Source organism: Zootoca vivipara, chromosome 4, assembly GCF_963506605.1.
Source record: "Zootoca vivipara chromosome 4, rZooViv1.1, whole genome shotgun sequence".
Taxonomy (NCBI): Eukaryota; Metazoa; Chordata; class Lepidosauria; order Squamata; family Lacertidae; genus Zootoca; species Zootoca vivipara.
The window spans coordinates 28,039,459-28,064,753 of NC_083279.1; the positions used below are offsets into that span (position 1 = coordinate 28,039,459).

The following is a 25,295-nucleotide window of genomic DNA, read 5'->3' on the forward strand; positions in this document are numbered from 1 at the left end:
AAAAGAACCTCAGCCCCTAGGAGTTGGCTCCTATGCCCCCCCCAGTCGGATTTAGGGGAGCACGGCTAGTTCAGTCGCACAGGGGAGCCACATCTATTATTTAGAATGGAGTCTTAAAAGCAAAAATCTGCCCTTGTTCCCTTATGGGGTACACAAGGGCCTTATTGGGTTCTCCATCGGTCGGAGAATATATAACAGAGGTCAACCAGAGAAGTTTGAGAAGCAAAGCCTTTATTTTTGCCGTTGCAACAGGGTCCTTCCCCTCATGCAGGAGAACAAGGAAGGAACCCAGAACAAAAGAGAACCTCCATTTTTATCAGTTTTCCCATCACCAAGAAACGCCCCCAATACATCATTCCTACATCACAGCTATGTAATCAATACCTCACAAAAAAGGAGGGTTCAAGGTAGAAATCTGAGCACTTTTGACACCTCTCCTAGTCCTCCTCTCACCCCTCCCAGGTGTGAATTCCTAAACACAAAGAAAAATGAACATTTTTGTAAGAGTTGATCACTGTCTTTTGTTTGGAGGAGTCTTCCATTGTGAATGAGATGGCTAGCAGTCTGGCGCCATTGATGGGGAAATGTCCAGTTGGCAGAGCCTCTGGCTGACAGGATTATGGCTCCCAAGTTGCTAGTCATGTGGAAATGTGTGTGTGTGATTCAGTGGGGTGGGGGAAACTCCTACAACAAGATGGATATCACTTTAATTCTGGTCAGTTTGGGAAAGTCAAAATGGTTTTCAGGGCTGTCTTCCTGTACTGTTTGCATGGTACATTTATGAACATTTCTTATATATGTGTGACCTCAAAATTCTTATAACAGGAGCGTGCATGCCTGCATTGGTGCCCTAACTGTTCCCCTCTGCCCCACAACGATGTCTTCTACTGAACTAAGGGGGCTGATGGGAGCCCAACAACTTCTAGAAAGCGCCAGGTTGAGAAAGGCTGGGTTAGAGACGAACATTTTGAAAGATCCAGGACAGCGTGCAATAATTTGAAAAAGAGGGGATGGAAAATTCCTTCAGAAGTAGAGCCACCCCCAACCTCTCATAACAAAGAAATGCAACTAGCGAATAATAAGGAGAACCCACACAAGTGACGCTGACGCAAAACCCCACACAGCAGAAGAATAGAAGCCTGGCCACCTGACCCCACCCCTCTCACTGCTCCCCCCTCCACCTCTTTCCCCCTTTTCTTCCTAACCTGACATTGTATATAACACTAATGTCTCACAACAAATGAAACTGATCTGTAGGAAATGCAACTTGAAAAAAGAGACAGTGCACGTATTTTTGTAAATTAAGAAATCTTTCATTTAAAATATATTTTAAAAAGAAGAAGTAAAGCGTGCAGATCATTCTGCTGTCTTGAAATTTAAGTGCTAGCCTGATAGCCACAAGCAACAAAGAACTGCAGGCCTGCAAGTCAGAGTGCTCCACCCTTCCCCTTACACCTAGCAAAGAAATGCAGCAGGCTGCTGTAAGAGGCCCGCAGCGAGCTAGTAAACATTCCTGCAAGCTAGTCCCGTTTGCCGGCTTATTTACAGCAAACCATATGCAGGATTTGCTGTTGTTGGCTTCTTTAAATGCCACCTCCATGGCATTTGGTATTCCACGTGCTTCCAAAAGGTAGTGTTGGGTGAGGATGGAGAGGCCATGTATTTTGCTCTCCATTTTATAGTTCCTTGCTGGTGAATGAGGTGCCTGAGAGACTCCTGCAGCCGGTCGTACTCCCCAATTTCCTCCATTTCCAGCAGAATCACTTTCACGGTATTTTGGATGAGGACATTGTAGAATGCGATCTGATGCTCATATGCAAAATGTTCACTCTTGGCCAGCCGTACTGTTAGAAGGATTATCAGTCTTCTGCTCTTTTGTATTCTACTTTCAATTGCACTAATAGCATCTGCCAATGTATAAAGTGCATAGTTAAGAAATAGCAGAAGACCTTTCCAACTCTATGGTGCATTATTTCAGAAGGCTAATAGAAATCTCAGGCTCAGAAGATATCCACTACCAACACTGGCCACTGCATCTAAAGTAAAGAATTTCTTGTGGCTCTTAGAGTCGGAGAGTTTGGAAGAGAAAGCTAGAGCATCCTCATCAGATGGCTAGCTAGGCCTCTCCTTGGAGACCTCCAGAGCCTACCATGGCAGATTTGAACTATTGCCAGTGCAGCTCTAGACAATAGAGTTTTGTCTATTAAGGAAGAGCCCCACCACAAGCAGGGCTTGCTTTCAGTGCTGAATATAAATTCAGTGCCAATTGCAAGCCCTGCTTGCAGAGGAACAATTGGAACACACTCTAATGCTCTTTTGATGCCAAAGATCACCAGTGTTGAAGCAATGATTCTTCAACATCAACTTCGTTGGACTGGTCATGTTGTGTGGATGCCCGATTATCGACTTCTGAAGCAACTGCTCTATTACGAACTTAAAAACCGAAAGCGTAATGCTGGTGGTCAACAAAAGAGGTTTAAAGACTCTCTGAAGGCAAATCTAAAAAAAAGTAGTATAAGCAACAACAACAACAACAACTGGGAAACACTGGCCACTGGAGAACAGCCTTTACCAAAGGTGTCATGGGCTTTGAAGACGCTCAAACTCAAGACGAAAGGGTGAAATGAGCTTGGCAAACCGTCATTGTGATTAACTCCTGCCCGGAAACTAATGTCCCCACTGTGGAAGGACGTGTGGATCCAGAATTGGCCTCTACATTCACTTACAGACTCACTGTTAAAACCGTGTTTATGGAAGACAATCTTACCTGGCTACGAGTGATTGCCAAAGAAGAAGAAAGAAGATTAAGATGGCTGTGGCTGGGGGGGGCCAAGGAAGGGCGAATGCCAAACAAACAGGACTTATTTGACCTGTGAGCTGGAGGTTCCCCAGACCTGTTGTAGATTATATTTTATTTCAGCTCCCATCATATCTGACCATGAATCAGGCTGGTCCAACAACACCTATGTAGGGTCGCAGGTTCCATATCCATGACCTACCACACTGGAGCTCTGTGTTGACTAGCCTTTATTCTCAGGCTAGTAGTGGTATGTAGCTGAGATCATGGCAGTACAATTTGTAATTCACAGCTTCTTCATTGCACAACAGCTTACCTTCTCCAGGCAACACGTCTCTCCCATAAATGCACAATCTATACCCGCATTGTTTTTCTAAAACCTCTGGTAGAATCTGATGAATGAAAGAGACCATAAAATTATTTTCATAAGTGTCATTTGTGGGATAGATAACATATGCATCATATACTTTCCCATCTGCGAAATAAAACAAGAAATAGGTTGCAAAGCTGAAGTATGAATTTTAGAAAGCTGTTATTTTCAAGTTAGAAATGCGGAATTCATTCGGTTGTACTGTACAGGTTAAACAGCAGGATTACAGATTATTAGCACGCCTGTTTGCAAATCATGTACAAATATACGCAGCATGCTTAGCACAATTTTTAGTACAAGTGTGAAAAGAACACAGATAGACTTGAAATTATTCAGCCCATTGAATGTGAACAAACTTGCATGCACCATAGCATTAATTGTGCATATTTGTTATACTATTTAGGATTATTATATCAAATTAGTAAAGCTAAAGAGGGGAAATGAACTCCAAGAACTTGAAAGCAGAGTCCCTAGTAGGGGCAGATCTACTAGGAAACTAATGAAGCTTAAACTTCAGGCCCCTAATCCCAGAGGGGCCCCAGAAGTGAATTCAGTCCACATTGCTTAAAATCTTTAGGTCTAGTAGACCCAATTTGAGTTGCAGAACTCAAATTGATCAAATTTTTGTTGTATATGTTTCAACAATCCCAAAGTTTGAGAGTGTGTACCACAGATGATTGTAAAGGTGGAATTCTGGGTGGTTCACATGATTCTCCCCACACCTTTTGATCCTCACAAGAAACCTACAAGGCATGTTCTGCTGAGAGACAGTGACTAGCCCCAGGTGAGTTTCATGGCTGAGTGGGAATTGGAAACTTGGTCTTCCAGGTCATAGTCCATTACCAGCACACACTTCCAAATTTAAGGGAAGCAACTGGCAAGTGATAAAATCAACATGTCATGTGCTTTCTGAAGCAACTTGGTCCAATTTATTTATTTATTTTTAATTTTTATTAAATGATCAATCACAAGAATTGAAGAAGAAGAAGAAGAAGAAGAAGAAGAAGAAGAAGAAATACATTAAGATTTAAAACAAAAACGTTACATCGTGCATTTCATTATTCATATCAGATACATCCATTCTATTCCAGATGTATATAAGTAAATTAAAGTATTAAAATAGCCTTTTTGCAGAAGAATATGAAACGGGGGAAAAAGAAAATCAAGAAGAAAATAAAGAAAAAAGGACACAAAAAAAGAAAAGAAAAAAAGATCGGCAAACCAAACCTAAGTAGAAAAAAGAAAATAGAAAAGAAGAAAAAGAAATAAAATCAAAAAAATCCATCAATTTTTTTTGACACTAGATTATATTAATTCCTTGGTCCAATTTAAGCCACTCCTGGTACTGCCATCAAAACAGAGTTAGTCCATCCTTTCCCACCCATTCTAGCTTTTCAATGCTCTGCTCCCTGACAGCAAATTTGCATTCCTTTTGTATAATAATGATGATTTTTTAATTTATAACACCAATCCTGGAAAGCTTCCCTAAACAGAGTTGCCTTCAGATGTCTTCTAAAAGTCAGATAGTTGTTTATTTCCTTGACATCTGAAGGGAGGGCATTCCACAAAGAGGGTGCCACTACCAAGAAGGCCCATGTAGTGTGACATTTGCTCAGATCCATACAACCTTTTATCAAGTGGTAATTCACCATGGTGAATGTCCAACTACATGAAGAGCCACTCATCTGTAGATCATGGATACGTTCTTGTCTCTGGGACATATCAGTGCCATGCAACTGCTCATTGCTGCTTGCACAAACGGCGCATTCATACTCACCTTCCCTGGATTTATTGCAGTTAAATATCCTTCGGACGCATAAGACAATGTCAACATGAAAAACATGGTAAACCACCACCAAGATCATTGTAAGACCTGCTAAAATAGCAAACACCACAATCACGTAGGTGTTGCTATGCCCTGATGAAAATAAAATAAAGAAGATTACCAAAAATATAAAAATATCCTGGGCTCTGTTTTCAGTCACACAAAACAGCAGTGATAGTAGAAATGCTAGAATAATAAGTCTGGAGTAGACTAACTGGGATGTCTTGTGTCATGAGAAGGAGGGAAGGGCTGTAGCTCAGAGCCAGCTCACGTGCTTTGCTAGGAAAGCCCTTCTCTAAAACTTTGAGAGGTGTTGCTCTGCAGTGCAGACAATACCAGACGGACTAATGGACTTAGTATAAAGGAACTTCCTGTGATGACCTCACTTCCATTAAACCTCAGGCCACCACTTCCCAGAATTAGTCCTCCCTCTGTTCCATTATTGCTAGTCTCAGTTCCTGTCACTGCGTTTTCCTAGATTCAGATTTCTTGTTTTTTAGCAGACTTTTGCCTTCTAATCTACATTTGATCAAATTTCCTCATGGATTCCTCTGATGGATGCTTATGCAAAATCCCCAACTGCCTTAGACAGAACCTTCTTAGCCACTTTGTCTTGACCCTCAAAGCAGCCAAGGTGTATTGATTTGTGTGCGTAGAAATTGTTAGACATTATCAAATGGGGTCTGAGTTCTGTGAAGACATTTGGCGATGTAGTTCTGAACTCTTTAACCAAAGCACTGCAGGTCTGTGCTTGTGTAATAAATAACTATTAAAACTGGAGGGTATCCATTGGTCAAGATGGCATTCTAAGTGTTTCTTATCCGTTAAAAACACTGAGCCAAAACAGCTGCTCTTCCAGTGCCTGTTCTCCAATTAAAATATATGACTTTTAAGCCCACATAGAAGAAAAAACAGATCAAACAGATATGCTCCTTGCCTGTACATAGCAATTAACATTAACTGTTGAGCCAACTGACTTTAAAACTATTCAGGGGGGGGAAACAAATTAAAACTGGAACAGACTGTGCAGCTCCAGAACAAGCAGCCTTTCTCATCAACCATTTTCACCTAAAACTCCAGCATATGGTGAAGATTTACCTCTTTGCCCTGAATTTTGACACTTGAGATACATCTTTTCAGGTCACTTTGTTATTGTGACCGTAATTTGTGTGAAACTGTTACAAAACGTGTTCTTAAATTGCTGTAACCCTGGGACCTGATGATGAAAGTCAGGTAGGAAATCATATTTATAAAACCAACAAATAATCAGTGGGTCCAAAAGCACTTTTGCGCCAGGGAGACATCTTTGCCTGGTGCCTCAGAGCTGACACTGGCCGAGAAGGAGCAGGTTAAACCTCCTTAAGAAGGAAGTTCCATAACTCTGGCAACACTGCCCCAAAGATGGTGGACAACTCAAAACAGAGCTTCGGAGAAAGATCTTCTAAGTACGGACTGGGTAGGGTCATATTGGATTGTTGAATAGTTGTTTCATACAGCGATTGTCCCCCCCACCCCCCAAAAAACCCACATCATGCTAGTGCTTCTGTGTCTTCACTGCTAGTTCTCTATTGTCTCTGAAGTGAAATTCAAGGATTTAATAATAAATCTCTGAATGGATCGAACCCTTCAAGTCTCAAATGCCATTTTGGGACAAGGCCATTTTTGTGGAGACTGGAATTCTTAACATCTCTACAGCCAATAAATGAACTCCTACTAAGGTAGCCTACGCAAGAAGCCTAAGGGTAGAGAGAATAGATTGGCATCCTTAAATTGGCTGTACAGTGGTACCTTGGTTTTCAAACATAATCCGTTCCGGAAGTCCGTTCGAGTTCCGAAATGTTCGAAAAGCGGAAGCCTCAAAGCATAAGCCTCAATACGGAAAACTCAAAATGGAAGCCTCGTTTCCTGTTCGACTTCCAAGGCGCATTTGAAAACCAAGGCACTTACTTCCAGGTTTTTGGCATTCGAGTTCCAAAACGTTCAACTACAGAGGCATTTGAAAACCAAAGTACCACTGTACTTAAAAGGTTTTCTCATCAGTTGGGAGACGATGTGAGATCTGTATGTCTTCTCCTGGTGCCAAAGAGAACTTGGAGAGCATGATTTTGATCAGACAAAGAGCAAGGAGGGAAAGGGTGCCCCTTAGATTGCAACTTCCACTATTCCAGACTACTGGCCATGCTGAGGTCCCACTCAATTAGCATTAAAGGATTTGAAGATACTGCAAAAGTGGTGGCTTACCCTGGTAAACTTATCATACATTTATAGGAATGTTTCAGCAACTTGTTGGAGGGGGTGTAGTGATAGGGGTAACTATAAACATATGTGGAGGAGATGTGCCAATATATCAGTATTCTGGCATCAAGTTTTCAACGAAATGGGTAAAATTACTAAACCATCCCTTAGGAAGACCACAAAGCTTGCTCTACTAAATTTATTTTCAGCTGATAATATGGACTTGATAGACAAACCTCAGACAGATACTTATAGGTAGCTTGCACATGTAATTGCCACTTTTTGGAATGATCTTAATAGTGTGGCATAAAAGGGTTTGGCAGATAGTTTACATGCAAGTTTATGTACTAGGGCTAAGTCTAGCTAGAGGAAATGAACCAAGAGACATATTTGCAAGAGACTGGTGGAGATTTATTGCTTATACATATATTTCAGACCAGACAAAGAAGGTCCCTAGGATATACCGGTACCCCAATAAACGGATTTATTAAATGAATCTCGTAAATGAGCATCACATGTTTCAAAATTGGCAGAGCCTTGTCCTGCTCAGATTTTTTTTTTTCTTGCTGGTTACGATCCTGATGAGCTCCAGTGGCTCTGAGGCTACGGCAGGTAAAATCAGCAGGGCTCTGTGAATCATCCCCAGGAAATGATGGTCAGGATCTCAGCACATGATTGGAAAATGGGGTTGGCACTGTATATAAGGCACAGATGGTCAATATGCTGCAACAGTCCCTATTTACCAGGGGCCATCTCTGTTGGGGGCAGTGTAAAACACTGGGCCTTTTACAAACTGTGCTGGTGTGCACATGTCTATTAGAGTGGGCATTCCAGCAGCCCCTCCCCAGCTCTTTAGTCCAGGGGTGAGGAACCGCTTTTCAGCCCCAAAGGCCCCGTGGTCTTGTGGGCAAGCTTTCAGGGGTTGATTGCCAGTAATGGGTGGGGCCAAAGGCCAAAGGTGGGTGGAGCAATGGAACTGCGCCGTCTATTATACATTCCAGCAATGCAAAACCAGAAGCTCACACTCACACTGCTGCTACCAGGGCCAACCCACCCATTAGCCTTGCTGAGGCAGTCGCCTCAGGTGGCAAGCTTGGGACAGCTGGGAGGAGCTGGGAGGAGCAGCAGATCTGGAAAGGGAGACACCCCACCCGGAGCTGGCCAGGGGGCTTGCTTGCCACTGATGCTGCTCATTGCTGGTGGGGCTGCAGAGATGGAAGAAGGCAAAGGAGGGGAGCAACTCCTCCTTGTATATTTAAAACACACCCTTCACAAACTAGAGTTCCCAGGCCAAAGATGGCTGCATGTTCTGATTCGCTTCAGGTGTCAACATGTCCTGAGCTGCCCCAGCGACTGCGCACACATATACCCCTGTACCCTGCCAAACAAGTGACATGGGCCTTGTTCCAGGCAGTTAGAAGCACTTGAAGAAAGCCAAGAGCAGGGATGGTGAGAGAGTTCTGGCGGGAGAGTTCCGAGGGAAAGATAGGAAGAACGTCATTCTTACGCTTTGAGATTTGACTGTTGTTGAACAAAGAGAGGGTTAAAATTCTTCTGACCTTCACCTGCCCCTTTGGGCACCAGAGTCACTTCTGTTGTTTTGTACTCCAGATCATTGGCCAGGACACATCTAAAGGTTAAACTGAGGTCTTCTTCCCTCACTTCTGCAATGCGTAATTCAGCCTCTGCAAACTGTCCTTTGCCAGGTACAATATACCTAGTAGAAAGGATGTCATTAGAACCAGCTCAGCTTTGGCAACCTAGAAGTGGAACTTGCTTCACTTGGTATCTTTTCAAAGCTAGACAAGAACTGTTGCTGTTGTCATTGTCATCATTCCAAGTTTTAAAAACTGATTCCAACGTATTTTGGGGGATTTTAAGCTGTTATCGTTTAATATGCATTTTTGTAAACTACTCTAGAAATTCTGGCAACATAAAAAAATTAGCTAATTAAATTATTTCTCCCCTCCCCCACCTCCTAACAATGGACATCTTTTTACTTACGATTTATTGGATTTAACAAAGCGGTTGGAATCGTTTGCGCCATCGACTTCCCAAAAGCTTATGGCTATGCCTTGCTTTCCGTGGCCCAGCCATGCCTTACATAAAAGTTGCACAGGAGAACCTAGAAGGACAAATCCATACATCATCAGCATAAAATTAGACCCCCCCAGGTCATCCAATGAAATGGAATGGGTGGAGATTTAGGACAGACAAACAAAAAAAAAGCTGAAGAAATAGCATCATTACCAATCTCTACTTCTATAACGTCACCATCCTTTGGATATAAAACTTTAGGAGATGTCAGTAAAACAGAATCTGTGGAATCGGGGCGCAAGAGACAGAGATAGAATACTTTAGATTAATGTTTAAGCTGTGATTTCACAATTTAGAATTATAGTTTATATCCATAATATTCTCCAAGATATTTTAAATACGGCATCACTTAGATTACTTCAATGTGATATCAGAAGAGTAATCCCTATTGCTTATTTAAAAAACAACAACAACAACAACAACAACAACAACAACAAAACTCAATCCTACAAATATAAATTAGGATTACTTGAGAGTTCAACTCTAGAAGAATTCAGGCTGAACTTTGGACCAGAACATTCACAGATAATAGGGAAGACTTTCCAAATCCATTTTGGGACAAAATAGTAGCAAATAAAGGACCCCTGGATGGTTAAGTCCAGTTGAATTCAAATATGGGGTGCGGCGCTCAGCTCACTTTCAGGCCAAGGGAGCTGGCGTTTGTCCACAGACAGCTTTCTGGGTTATGTGGCCATCATGATTAAACTGCTTCTGGAGCAATGGAATACAGTGACGGAAGACAGAGTGCACAGAAACGCCGTTTACCTTCCCAACCCAGCAGTACCTATTTATCTACTCATGCTGGCATGCTTTCAAACTGCTGGATTGGCAAGAGCTGGGACAGAGCAACGGGAGCTCACCCTGTCATGCGGATTCGAAATGCTGACCTTATGGACTTCTGCTTGAGACGCCACGGAAGATGGCTGAACATTCCATTGCTCTGGCTATCAAGGGGCAATTAGAGGCTGTGATGGGAATAAGCAGCCTCCCAAAATCTTCCTGGAGAAGGGAAGATGCAGTCTCATCCACGGATGCCCAACAACCCAGCTCCAAATTCAGAAGGAAGGAGGGGCTGGAGGGGCACTCAATGGAAAGCCCCGAGAGAGTCTGGCTCTCCTGGACGCTGTCCCCATTGAGCGCTTCAGGTTCCATTTCTTAAGATGAAAAATTAGATTTAAGTTTTAGACATGCTTCAGGCGCGGAGGGGGGAATTATTCTGCTAAACAACTCAGCCACTGAGGTGAGGTGATAAAAAAGACTGAACTGAAGAAGGATTACATTAGAGCCAGAGTTGGTATGTTAGAGCGGAAAGGAAAGGGGGCCAAGACTCTTTTATTATTGTGCTTTATTATTTTACTTAACAACCCCCCCCCTTAGAAGAACTGTTTACAAATATTTACAACAAGCAAGATTGGAAAGTTTGGAACTCATTGATATAATATGGATTTTAAAATTCAAACTGTGTGGAAATGAAAATATATATAATCAAGGTTTTTAATTTTGGACTTGCTTGGAAGATGATAAAAGATTCTCTAATTGGTCGACATCAAACAGAAGCAGATCTCATTATTTGCTGAAGTCTTGTCAAAAGACGGTTTCCTGGTATATGTGTGAGAGCGCTGAGCACATAAACTCATCAATTTACACAGCAAACACAGTTACAACACGGGCTTTTTTTTTTTTCAACCAGAACTTGCCGGAACTCAGTTCTGGCACCTCTCAGGTGGGCACCATTGCCATTATAAGAGAACAAGGGAGGCGTTCATGGTGAGTTCTGGCACCTTTTTTTTCTAGAAAAAGTAGCACTGGTTACAACTGTTAGAATAACCATGTCAGACAGAAATATAGAACAGCATAATACCGTAAAGACTGGCTCATCATTTAATACCACTTCAACACCAGTTTGTGCTAATAATAGGACCACACTATCTTTTTAGGAACCAAAGCAACCAAAACGTACAAACACACTACAAAATATTTGTTTGTTTATCAAACTGGTTCATGCCCACTATCACCTTACCTGTAATTCTAAAAGGCGTTGTTGCAGTTACTGGAAATGCTCTTCCACCATGGTTGTATGTAAACTGGCAAGTATAGTATCCACTGTCACTTTCAGTTGCATCGGAAATGTAAAGGACATCTTTAACCGCTTTGTACCTTGCTCCACGAAGGCGTTTACAGTCCTAAAAAGCAAAACACATATTCATTTTTCACCACTGTTTAATGACTTGTTAAATATTATTACTACTGCTGCTCCTCTAAATGTGAAATCCAGTGTTGCGTGCTGACAAGCAAGGCCTTTTTTTCCAGCCGGAACTCTCCGGAACTCAGTCCTGGCACTTCTCTGTTGGGTACCATCGCCATTCTAAGAGAATGAGGAGAGTGTTCATGGTGAGTTCTGCCACCGCTTTTTTTTCTAGAAAAAGAGCACTGCCAACAAGACTGTAGTCAAAACACAAAACTGAGACTCAAGAGGGAAGGATCAGCATGCTCAGAGAAGCTGAAGTTTCCAGAAGTTCAAAATGCCTCTGCAAGTAAACTATCTGCATACTTGGAGCTGTGGGAAATTATAATCTTAAGGACATCTTACACCTTGACTGCTATAGCCAGGGCTGGATTTAGGTTTGATGAGGCCCTAAACTAATGAAGGTAATGGGGCCCTTTATATGTCCAGGTGTCCTTTGTCAACAACAAATTGTCACTGTTTTGTGTTCAATATAATAATAATATGCCTGTTGTCTTTGTCCATGGAGTTTTCTTGGCAGGGATACTGGAGTGGCTTGCCAGTTCCTTCTCCAGGTGGATCACGTTTAGTCAAAACTCTCCACTATGACCTGTCCATCTTGGGTGGCCCTGCATGGCATAGCTCATAGCTTCTCTGAGTTCTTCAAGCCCCTTCGCCATGACAATGCATTGATCCATGAAGGGGATCAATGAGGGCACTAGGAGAAGGGGACGACAGAGGACGAGATGGTTGGACAGTGTTCTCGAAGCTACGAACATGAGTTTGACCAAACTGCGGGAGGCAGTGCAAGACAGGAGTGCCTGGCGAGCTATGGTCCATGGGGTCACGAAGAGTCGGACACGACTAAACGACTAAACAACAAGAACAACAACAACAACAACAAAATTTTATTTATACCCCACCCTCCTCAGTCAAAACCGGGCTCAGGGCGGCTAACACCAATAAAATTACAATAAAACATAAAAAGCAATTAATTAAAATACAGATTAAAATACAATATTAAAATTTAAATGCAGCCTCATTTTAAGTAGTCCATAAATCCAAACCATGACGGAGGAAAAACACATGGGTCAGACTAAGTCCAGCCCAAAGGCCAGGCGGAACAGCTCTGTCTTGCAGGCCCTGCGGAAAGATGACAAATCCCGCAGGGCCCTGGTCTCCTGTGAAAGAGCGTTCCACCAAGTTGGGGCCAATACTGAAAAGGCCCTGGCCCTAGTAGAGGCCAATCTAGCCACCTTATGGCTTGGGATCTCCAGAATATTGTTGCTTGTGGACCTTAAGGTCCTCCGTGGGGCATACCAGGAGAGGCGGTCCCGTAGGTACAAGGGTCCCAATACCATATATGCTATATGGTAATTTAATAAACACAAAACACTGTTGCTGTATGTTGGTTTTATTTTATTTGTTTTTTATCTTATATTTTGGAAATGAACGTGCAGGTGTTTTTTCCCTTCAACTTTTTTTTTGGGGGGGGGGCAAGAGAGTGGGTCCCTAAACTACTGCTTGTTTAGCGTATATGTAAATCCGGCACTGGCTATAGCTGAGGAATCTAACCAAATGGTGCACAAATAAGTAACAGCAAACAATAAAACGATATTCTAACATTGTGTGCTGCTATGTGATACCATATTGTCAGCAGCTGTGTAGTCCCTTATTAGAAAGAAAGTCAGGATGTGTATGAGGAAATAAATAACAGTCTACCCATGAACAAGACCACTGCCATTTCCAGGGCAGTGAAGGATGACAGAACTAGTGTGTGACCTCAGTGGTGGATGTTGGGGTCTCACATTTAGCAACCCTCCACCTCTTGTGCTCCACTGCAAATCACAGCTGCATCATCCCTGGCAGCATCCCTGAGGCTCTGAACCCGTCGCATTTCCCTAAACCCACCTCTGTATGCTGGAGAGTCTCATGGTTGTCATGGCAGCCATAAAGTCATGAATAATACGTGTCAAGCCAGCCTGGGCATTGTCACGGTCCGGTCGGCGGGCGGTTAAAGCCCTGGCTGAGGACGTCAGGACTAGAGGCAAGATGGTGGTGTAGAAGCAGGAACAGGTGCAAGGCTGAGGGTCCAGCAGCAGGCAGTCGCAGGGTCAAGGAGCAAAGCAGAGGTGAAGGTCTGGGAGTCTGGGAGTCAAGGAGCAAGGAGTCAGCAAGGCAAAGGTCCAAGGGTCGAGGATCAAGGCGTCGGCAAGGCAGAGGTCCAAGGGTCGAGGATCAAGGCGTCGGCAAGGCAAGGGTCCAAGGAGCAAGAGGCCAGAGGCAACCAGGCAGGGATAGCGTTGCTGTGGCAAAGAGCTGAAGGGAAATGCTCAGCTTTTATCCCTCCCAGCTCCTGCCACCAGGTGCAGTGAAGTATCGTGGCCTCACCTGAGTGACCACTCCTTGCCTCTCCAGCACAAGCTGAGGTCTCACCTGAGTGGCCACTCCCTGCTTCTCCAGCACAAGCTGAGGCAGGCCCCAGTCCTGCAAAACATTACAGGCCCCAGAGCCTGACTCCTGCCCATACTCCTGACAGGCATGAATGCTGAAGTCCTCCAAAATTTCAATGCCAAGTCCTAAATTTCACCTGCACAGACCAGAAAGGGAGTGTGCGAGCCTAACGTCAGATTAAAACATTCAAAAGTGGTTGTGTTCAGCACTTACTTCCTGGCAGAGGAGATGACATCTCAGCAGATAATTGAGACTTTCCCTTCTCACACTCTAGAGGAGGCTGGTGCTGCACAGAGAACCTTCAAGCCCAACACTGTCTCTCTAAACCGTACAGCCAGATATCGATGATACATACCTTGAACCACTTCATAGCAGATGCATTCTCATAGTCATTATAAGAAGGGCAGAATATTTTAGCGGATCCAGGGCTTCCAGTTGTTTCCAAATAAAGAGCATCTTCATAATAACAAGTGCCTTTTATCTTTGGATTTATTATGACAATCATCGTTTTAGGAGCATACCTGTGAACACAAAGCAACTCCCATGACGAGGAGTGCTTGAAGGAGCTGGGTATGTTTAGCCTAGAAAAGAAGAGACTGGAGGGAGATATGCTAGCCATCTTCAAATATCTTAAGGGCTGTCATATGAAAGAGGGAGCATGCTTGTTTTCTCCTTCTCTGGGGGGTAGGACTCGAAGCAATGGCTTCAAGTTACAAGAAAGGAGTTTCTGACTAAATATTCGGAACAGTGGAACAGACGCCCATGAGAGCTGGTGGGAGTCCTTGGAGGTTTTTCAGCAGAGGTTGGATGGCCATCTGTCATGGATGCTTTAGCTGAGATTCCTGCATTGCAGGGGGTTGGACTAGATGACCCTTGGAACCCTTCCAATTTTTTGATTCTATGACACACACTCACACAAAGCTTTTGCTCATCTTTTTACTTACTCAGGGTGGACGCATGTGTAATTTCCATTGTCCTCAACGGATGCGGGCAGAAACCAAAGCTCATTCCCTGAAGCATGTATTCGGGCCCTTTTGTCTGTAGAGATGGTTGTATCACCACGCTGCCAGACCACAGTGTCATGCACAGGGCACCTTACAACAAAAGCCTCACCTGCTATTGTAAGCCCTGCAAACATACATATAGATTCAAAATTCCTTTGCAAAATATCAAGGGAGGGGGGCTTCGACAAAAACATTCTGCATACCTACATCAGAAGAGATTTCCTAGCTTGTTTAATGCTGCTGGTAATGTCATACTAAAACCCAGGCATCCCCAAACTTCGGCCCTCCAGATGTTTTGGACTATAATTCCCATCTTCCCCAACCACTGGTCCTGTTAGCTAGGGATCATGGGAGTTGTAGGCCAAAACATCTGGAGGGCCGCAGTTTGGGGATGCCTGCTAAAACCAGTAACTGTGTCTTGGAAACAAATGCAAAACAACAACAACACTCATCTACATGTTCCCTCTTCTGGATTAGGAAATGCACTTTTGTCATGGACATGATCCAGCTCATGAATCTCCCCACAAAGTGCATCCTTATCAAAAGATCTATCAAAGCAGTTCAATGGAGCCCAAATAAACACAGTGACATAGGCATCTATCTCCACTGGCTGAGTGGTCATAGAACCTGGTTTTCACTGATCAAATTGCAGTGCTCATGGAAACTGGATTGGGGTGTTTATGTATATTTTAAGGAATTTTTTCAATAGTAATGGTGTCACGCCACCGCCAGAGTAAAAAACTTAAACACGTTGCAGAGTTCAGCAGAGTTCCCCAAAAATAGACCAGAGGCAATTGTACTTTATCCAGCAGAGCTTTACTGATATCAGGCATGGGCAAACTTGGCCTTCCAGCTGTTTTGGGACTACAATTCCCATCATCCCTGACCACTAGTCCTGCTAGCTAGGGGTGATGGGAGATGTAGTCCCCAAACTGCTGGAGGGCCGAGTTTGGCCATCCCTGGATACACAATGGTCACAAATCCAATACAATCAGGATTGGCACAGTCCATAAAAAAATCCAGTTGCAGCACTTAAAATACAACTTGCAAACTTAGAATAAGACTAAACCTTAGCACTAAGCATACAGAACATCAGAACAAAGAAAGATAAAGCAAGAATGAGAGCCCAGGCTCCTCCTTGCCTTACTATAACAGTCAGCATGACCTTGACAGAAACGTAACAGAACCAGTTTAATCCAGCTGTACACAGCTTCCCAGAGAAATAACCCAAACATCAGAAACCTTATTCCTGTTTCTCTCACATTAGAAATAAACCTTTCCAGAACCCTCTTGAACTAAGCAGAATAGGAAAGATCTCTACACATCAGATTAATACTTTCTGCACTAAGAAATGAAAACTGACAAATGGATGTCTAGATAATTCTAGTTTAGACGCGCAACTGTGATCAGCAGTTCATTCATTCCACAGAATGAATCAATCATATTCAAGGTATTTCTGTGAGAAAAATCAGCGCAGAGTAAGACTTACAGTATTGCGGTTTCCCAGCGATGACAGAGAAAGCCATGAGTAAGATGAAATACAAGAGGGCCATTGTGTTGCTAAATTGGGGGGGGGCATTAAAAAAAGGAAAAAAAGGAAACCCTGTTATTTGACGCTTCAGAATTATCAGCATGCTGAAAGAGAAATATCTAGATTTTTTTCCAATTGAAAAGACATTGTTTTGCAAAAATCCACCTGATCAACTTGTGCCTTGTTGTATTGAATACTTGCACAGCATTTCTGTTTCAGCCCATTGCCCAGAGACTGATATTCAACACAGCAAGTAAAAAAGGCAGCTCTATAACAACAACAACAACAACAACAACAACAACAACAACAACAACAACAACAACAACAATTTATTATTTATACCCCGTCCATCTGGCTGGGTCTCCCCAGCCACTCTGGGCAGCTTCCAACCAAATATTAAAAACAATACAGCATCAAACATTAAAAACTTCCCTAAACATGTCCGCCTTCAATTGTCTTTTAAAAGTAAAATAGTTGCTTATTTTCTTGACATCTGGTGGGAGGGCATTCCACAGGGCAGGCGCCACTACCGAGAAGGCCCTCTGCCTGGTTCTCTGTAACTAATGGTAAATAATCACCCTCCACATTTCTTTCACAGTAGCACTTTTATCTTCTTTGGGGAAATCCCCTCCCACCTTCCGTTTTATGAAATAAGTTAAAGTATCTGATGGTGAACTGCTTAGTAGCTGATAGACCGAATGTTCCAATATTCAGAATCATGATTCAGATATTAATATAGGATCCGGCTATAAGAAAATAACATCCAGATCTGACACTGTCCTGCTGCAATATCTAGAACTCAGTACACAGTCCCTGGCTGCATACACACCCCACATTTAAGGCACATCCCGCCCACCCTCAAGAAACCTGGGAACTGTTGCTTACCCCTCAGAGTGCACCCATAACAAACTACAGTTCCCAGGACTGTTTAAGTGGGGTGTGTGTGTATGGTATGTGTATACAACCATTTACTATTGCAATGCTACTGTCCATGGTACCACAACAGAAATGGAAGCTGTGCAGCCATCAGCCAACTGTTGAAGCAAGCCACCTTCATTCATTCATTCATTTTATTTGTATGCTGCTTGCTTTCTCTCTCTCTCTCTCTCTCTCTCTCTCTCTCTCTCTCACACACACACACACACACAATCATGCTCCAAGCAGCTTACAAACCAAGAAATATTACAAAACAATTTCATAACAACATAGCAAAGCAAAACGACTATCAGTATATAACAAGATTATGTAATGATCTTATGCAAGCATTTCTGAGCGCAAGGATTATTTCAATGTATTTCTTTATGAATTTATAAGCCGCTCTTCGTGACAAAGTATAACAAGGCAGAATACAACATATCCTAATTAATAATAATAATAATAATATTGCATGTGACCCACCGACTGAAGAGTGCGAAATGGAGAAACTCGGCCGGTTCCCTGTCCTCCCCTGTTCCTCTTCCTTTCACTAAGATGCTTAGCTGATCCAAAACGCTAAAGGGTTTTCATTATATCTTTAGCTGAGGCTCCTCCTTCTGTGTGGTTTGTGAACTTAACAGCTATCAGTGTTGCATGAAATGCTGTGCAGATAAGGATTTTGTTGAGTAAGCCACCTCCTCAAATTGCAAAATTATTTCCTGAACTGATACTGTTACAAAAGTTCTGTGCTTTACCCTCTCTCTGCCAAGCAGTGGCAAGAGCCCAGGGGGTTCCAGGCACTCACCCAGGGTCTGTGCTCCTTTGGAGAATTGAGACACGGCAGAGACGGTCGTAGATTTAAGAAATACTCTTCTGGGTACTTCTAGGTCCCTAAGCAATAGCCTCAAAGAAAGAGGTCTCTTTTGATTAAAACAAAACTGGTACAGTGTGCTAGGTACTCCTGGTAAGAGATCCCTACAGCTGATATAGTACAGAGTAATTTATTAAATACATTAACAAGGATGTTTAAATGCCATTTCAAACTGCAAATGGAAACCTCAAGTACAAATTGTGCAGATACTTTGACATTTAGGTCACAAGCAACTTCTTGCTACTTGCCTTCTTTCACGCCCCCCCCCCCAGAACATGTGGGCTCTTCACAGAGCGTAAGTGGAACCCTGTAGCATATAAATATCAAAGTGTGCTAATTTAATTTAATTTAATTTAAGCCCCCAAAATGGACTGTGGACATGCCTGCAAAACATCATGGTTTTCAATGCTGTGCCATGTGGATTCATTCGAGGAGAATATAGCAGCTGCAGTAGAAACAGAATACCACCTTTATTAGGATCAACTAAAAGCCACAAACCAGTGAGCTAGCTTCCTGTCCCAGCCTGGATGTTAAGACCCTCCCATTCCTTTGCCTGCTGATTGGATTTCTTAGTTAATTTGATGCTGTGACCATCTTCTGTGGCAACAAAGACAGCTGCTCCTAAAAGAAAACAGAGGGCTCCTCCAGACTGCTGTTTTATTGTGTGTGTGTTCTGAAACATCTTCTTAACATTAGTGCATTAGTTGCAGAGTTATTCTGCTTGTAGTTTGCTTTGCAATGCTTCTGCAATGGTACCACATTATTGCTGTCTATAGCAAACAATAAAACAGGAGGGAAACAAACTAGAACATCTATGGGCTAAAAAGGTGGGGGTCTGTGCTCCTTTGGAGAATTGAGACACGGCAGATACAGTCGTAGATTTAAGAAATACGGTTTAATCACCTATTCACACCTTCGGTCTGCAAGGAGGGAGTCCAGCTCTTACAGCACGGTCAGTCATTTCAAGAGAGGATTGTCCCCCACAGCAGTGTAGCCATGGAGTCCAAGGCATCTCTCCCAGCCAGCCTTCCCAAGATGGATCCCAGACTCTGCTTCTCCTTCCCAGAATCCCTTGCTTACAGACTCCTTTTTCCTGTCACCTCAACACACACCCCATCACCTTGGCAACATCTGTCTCCTCGAACCAAAGGATTGCTCTCAGGTGGCCCATCAACACTTTTGGTCATGTTAACATATTTGCTCTTCACTAGGCCAGCTAGGGATTCCTTGTCTGACACAGTTCTGCAGCTAGTACTTTCATCCATATCCAAATTGATCAAAAGCCGACCATTTATTAATTTCTAGGGTTTAGGGGCATCCTCCCCCAAACCTATAACAACTTGTTAGTGCTAAACAAAGTAATGATACAAAGCCCTGTGCAAAATGCCTACTGTCCAACAGCTGTAGCCACCTAACAATAACACCTGAGCCTGGCAGCTGGCACCCACATTCCTGAAGACAGGAACAAGCAGGATTCTTCCTCATCCTGCTGTTTTCAGGGCCTGGCCACAGAGGCCCAACGTGCATTAAAAGAATGTGCGAAGGCAGTCATGTGGTTGTTATAAGAATTCTAAGGTCTCAAATACAGAATAAATGTTGATATTTGCAAGGTAAACACACATGCAGTGGTACCTTGGTTCTCGAACGTCTCCATTGACAAACATTTTGGAACTTGAACACTGAAAACCCAGAAGTAAATGCTTCCTATTTTGAACGTGCCTCAGAAGTCGAACGGCTTCCGCTGCGTGCTTTTCAATTTTCTCAATTGAATTTCCAAATACAGCCCATTGCACCTCGGTTTTCAGACGTTTTGGAACTCAAACTGTCTTCCAGAATGGATTACGTTCGAGAACTGAGATACCACTGTATATATATATACAGTATATATACTGCATGTCTAATATAGTACAGGAGAGCAATCCAAAAACCCTCTTGGCTCTCCAGAAGACTCTAAATATTTCCTCTGCCTCCTTAATAACCCTTGCCTGAGAACATGTAGGCAGATGGCAATCAAAAGAAGTTCCTGAAGGGATTCCTCTTATATCTACAGTATGAACCTCCTTTGTATTAATTGTCATTGTTTGCCCAGATGCTCTGCTTTGAGGGATGTTTGACAGGCATCCTGATTATCTTATCAAATGCTTTTTTTTGTGTGTAAACTGTGTCTGGAACTATGTAAAACTTGTTAAATCCTCAGGAATATCACACCTTGGCCTGCCTGAGCCACAGTAACCCCACCTTTTGTGTGATGTAATGTCTCACTATTTGTAGAGGTGATGTCCTTCTCCATGCCAAAATGCAAACCCTTAAAAGAGATGTTTCTTCTTGGTTCCGGGTCGCTCTTTCCTCCTTACTAGGAGGGGAGGGAACTCTGCTGCAACCAGGGTTGCCAGACTCAATAGAGGACAGGACTTCTCTGCATTTAATTGCCCTGCTCTCTTTTGAGTCTGGAAACCTTAAAGAGAAACCAGCAGGCCCTTGGCTTGGAAATTTTACTGTATTGTGGAAAAATCTCAATTAAAAAAAACCTTAATTTTTTTTAAAGGTTTTAACACTTGCTGGATCCAGGAATTATAAGGGTCTTGGTATACGGCCTATTCCCCACCAAACTAACAACAACATGCCATGGAGAAATCCTCTATTTAAAATAAGAGGGAAACGTGCAAAGTTAAATACTGCTTTGTGGTTATAATTTAAGACTAGAATCAGGATATTTTTGAAATGTGTATGAATGTAATAATTCACTGTGTGCTTTCAAAGGATGGGGAAAAGAACACCTATTAATAGCCATGACATCTGCTACAAAACGAGACATTGTGCAACATCAGCAACCTCAAAGGAAATATCATTGTAAGCAGAACCTCCTCAGGAAGCTTCTGAACTTCTTAGAACTATCAACTGTTTTTGTCTTCTGTTATTAGCAATTCCAGTTATTAAGGAGCATTTGGTAGCCAAACATTTGGTCAGTGTTTTTTTTCAGAAGAAGAAGAAGAAGAAGAAGAAGAAGAAGAAGAAGAAGAAGAAGAAGAAGAAGAAGAAGAAGAATGTTTAGGGGTACTCTCATTTTGACTCAAGAAAATAATCATTTTATGGTTCAAAACAGGGGAGAAAAATACAGTAAATCAGGGATGTCCAACAGGTCAATCACAATCTACTGGTAGATCCCCGCAAGGTTTTGGTAGATCGCGGCCGATATCTGGCTCCCTTTCCTTAGCATAGCTAAAACTGACTCCTGCCCCGCTCCCTCGCCTGGCGCTCATTGTTGTTTGATCTCTGGAAGGGAAGACGGAGCTTTCTCTGTGCTGAACCCAAAAAACCCGGGGCTTTCCTTCCAAAAAAGCTCAACAGCTTTGAGCTGAAACACCCCCCCCAAAAAAAATGGGAGTAGATCACTGCCAGTTTTTGATTCTGAAAGTAGATCGCAGTCTCTTGAGAGTTGGCCACCCCTGCAGTAAATGGACAAAAGTACAAAGATTCACAAAATGTTTAGGGGTATGCATACCCCTGTGTCCTCCCAGAAAAAAAGCACTGCATTTGGTCATTGAGTATTCTGTGAGTGTGTACCTGGAGGAAAGCTTCTGCAGAACACCAGCAGAGAACTGAACGACAAGAGTCATTGCAAAACAAAGCTGTAGCCCAAATCTTTTTAATACCAGTATTATTTCATAGCTCCCTCCAAATCCTTCATGAAATGGGCAATCATTAGTTGCACTGCCACTAAAACAGAACTTCCCAACACTTTACTTTTCAAATTCAAATTGCTATTCAAGAACATGTCTAATAAATCTAAATAACAATCCAGCTCTAAAGTTGATTACAGTGGTACCTCGAGTTACAAATGCTTCAGGTTACAAATGCTTCAGGTTACAAACTCGGCTAATCTGGAAGAGTTACCTTGAGTTGAGAACTTTGTCCCAGGATGAGAACAGAAATCGTGTGCCGGCGGCGCAGCGGCAGCAAGAGGCCCCATTAGCAAAAGCAGGCCTCTAGTTAAGAACAGTCTCAGGTTAAGAACGGACCTCCAGGAAAGAATTAAGTTCGTAACTAGAGGTACCACTGTACTTATATTCTCAATTTCATGAATGACTTGTTTCTAGAAATACTGAAACTGCAGAAAAGAAAGGAAGGAAAAGAATGGTACCTGATCATGGTTTTGTGCATTGCAGCAAGTGAAGAGTGCAATGAATTCTTCTTGGGTACTACGGTACCAAAAGCTCTGCTCTTGGTACCTCAAATAACTCTTCTGGGTACTTCTAGGTCCCTAAGCAATAGCCTCAAAGAAAGAGGTCTCTTTTGATTAAAACAAAACTGGTACAGTGTGCTAGGTACTCCTGGTAAGAGATCCCTACAGCTGATATACCGGTAGTACAGAGTAATTTATTAAATACATTAACAAGGATGTTTAAATGCCATTTCAAACTGCAAATGGAAACCTCAAGTACAAATTGTGCAGCTACTTTGACATTCATGTCACAAGCAACTTCTTGCTACTTGCCTTCTTTCACGGCCCCCCAGAACATGTGGGCTCTTCACAGAGCGTAAGTGGAACCCTGTAGCACATAAATATCAAAGTGTGCTAATTTAAAGCAAAATGGTCTGGGAGTCACATTGCCAAGTGGTTAGCAAACAGAATGAATCCAGTGGCGTCCAAACTTTTTTCAAGGAGGGCCAGATTTGATGAAGTGAAGGACCGTGAGGGCCAACCAAAGTTGTTAACCTTTTTTTTAGGATTGAGATTTTATTCAGGATTTTACCCCAGGAAATAAACTGCCACAGGGGCCACGTTAAACCAACCGGAGGGCTGGATTAAGCCCCCAAAACGGACTGTGGACATGCCTGCAAAACATCATGGTTTTCAATGCTGTGCCATGTAGATTCATTCAAGGATAATATAGCAGCTGCAGTAGAAACAGAATACCACCTTTATTAGGATCAACTAAAAGCCACAAACCAGTGAGCTAGCTTCCTGTCCCAGCCGGGATGTTAAGACCCTCCCATTCCTTTGCCTGATGATTGGATTTCCTAGTTAATTTGATGCTGTGACCATCTTCTGTGGCAACAAAGACAGCTGCTCCTAAAAGAAAACAGAGGGCTCCTCCAGACTGCTGTTTTATTGTGTGTGTGTGTGTTCTGAAACATCTTCTTAACATCAGTGCATTGGTTGTAGAGTTATTCTGCTTGTAGCTTGCTTTGCAATGCTTCTGCAATGGTACCACATTCATAGCTGCCAAGTCCGGGTCATAAAGATCCGGGATCGGCAGCGTGCGCATGACCGGAAGTTGCGTGACACAGCTTCCGGTGGCGCTTCGCCCTTCTATGGGCATCAGAAAATGGCGGCGCCAGCGCCAGAAGTCGCTTCCGCACATGACCGGAAACACGTAAAAGCGACTTCCGGTGCCGGCGCCGCCATTTTCTGATGCCCATAGAAGGGCAAGCGCCAACGGAAGTCGCGTCACGCAACTTCCGGTCATGCGCGGAAGCGACTTCCGGCACCGGCGTCCCCATTTTCTGGTGCCCATAGAAGGGCAAAGCGGCACCAGAAAAATGGCAGCCGGGAAGAAGTGAATTTAAGGGAGAATGCCGGGATTTATCACCAAACGGGAGACCGCCGGGAAACAGTAAGAAAAAAGGGGTTTTCCCGGCGGATACGGGATACTTGGCAGCTATGACCACATTATTGCTGCCTATAGCAAACAATAAAACAGGAGGGAAACAAACTAGAACATTTATGGGATAAAAAGGTGGGGTTTCAGCAAGAAGTTACAGGATATACACTGATGGGGAATGAAGCAGTGCAACCACCCCAAACTTTTGCAGGGACAAACAGTACTGAAAGCGGGATTGTGTTTGACTGTTCCAAAAGCATCAGGAGCACAGATCGTCATGAATGTGCCATTTTTAAAAAATGACCGCTGAACAGCCGTCATGTGACACCCCTCCTCACAAAATTTGTGTAAACAAATCAGGACGAATGCTTAATGAACAGGTGACCTGGAAACCACCAGACTGAGACCCAAACAGCATGATTATGTAAACATTGTGCAACAACCTTTATGAATCAAAGACTGTTCCCTGGGAGCATGACCCGCCTCATCATAGAAATGATGCTTTCCTGGGGGCACAATCACAAGATTCTCTCAACATTAAAAAATAATGCACTGTACATACAAGCAATGTGGATTTAATATGTTGAATGATAATTAAAAAGTAAAGGTAAAGGTAAAGGGACCCATGACCATTAGGTCCAGTGGCAGACGACTCTGGGGTTGCGGTGCTCATCTCGCTTTATTGGCCAAGGGAGCCGGCGTACAGCTTCCGGGTCATGTGACCAGCATGACAAAGCCGCTTCTGGCGAACCAGGACAGCACACGGAAACACCATTTACCTTCCCGCCAGAGCAGTACCTATTTATCTACTTGCACTTCGACATGCTTTCGAACTGCTAGGTTGGCAGGAGCTGGGACTGAGCAACGGGAGCTCACCCCATCGCGGGGATTCGAACTGCCGACCTTCTGATCGGCAAGCCCTAGGCACCACCCGTGTCCCCATAAGTAAAATATGAAGAGCAGAAACAAATTGTCATAATGGCTATTGTGGGTTTAGTTAAGTCATGGGTAGGCAAACTAAGGCCCGGGGGCTGGATCCGCCCAGTCACCTTCTAAATCCGACCTGTGGACGGTCCAGGAATCAGCGTGTTTTTACATGAGTAGAATGTGTTCTTTTATTTAAAATGCATCTCTGGATTATTGTTGGGGCCTGCCTGGCGCTTTTACATGAGTAGAATGTGTGCTTTTATTTAAAATGCATCTCTTGGTTATTTGTGGAGTATAGGAATTTGTTCATTTCCCCCCAAAAAAATATAGTTCCCCCCCCCCACAAGGTCTGAGGGACAGTGGACCAGCTCCCTGTTGAAAACGTTTGCTGGCCCCTGAGTTAAGTAATGCTGCTTTGCTATATTCCTGTTCAGCATAA

General features: G+C 43.2%; 1 protein-coding gene across 2 annotated transcripts; it reads right to left on the reverse strand.

Moving 5' to 3' along the window:
- Positions 1-6,284: 6,284 nt before the first annotated feature.
- On the reverse strand, positions 6,285-23,601 carry LOC118085745 (interleukin-1 receptor-like 1). 2 transcript variants are annotated; one of them, XM_060273410.1, is made up of 8 exons: positions 17,936-23,601; positions 16,496-16,566; positions 14,947-15,130; positions 14,358-14,523; positions 11,345-11,507; positions 9,478-9,546; positions 9,232-9,352; positions 6,285-8,944 (listed from the first exon to the last, which is right to left on the reverse strand). In XM_060273410.1, exons 2-8 carry the CDS (start codon positions 16,557-16,559, stop codon positions 8,731-8,733), a joined length of 981 nt encoding a protein of 326 aa, XP_060129393.1. In that variant the 5' UTR covers positions 16,560-16,566; positions 17,936-23,601; the 3' UTR covers positions 6,285-8,730. The 2 variants fall into 2 exon arrangements, with proteins under 2 accessions (XP_060129393.1, XP_060129392.1); XM_060273409.1 differs by lacking the exons at positions 16,496-16,566; positions 17,936-23,601 and having other exon boundaries at positions 14,947-15,460.
- Positions 23,602-25,295: the final 1,694 nt, after the last annotated feature.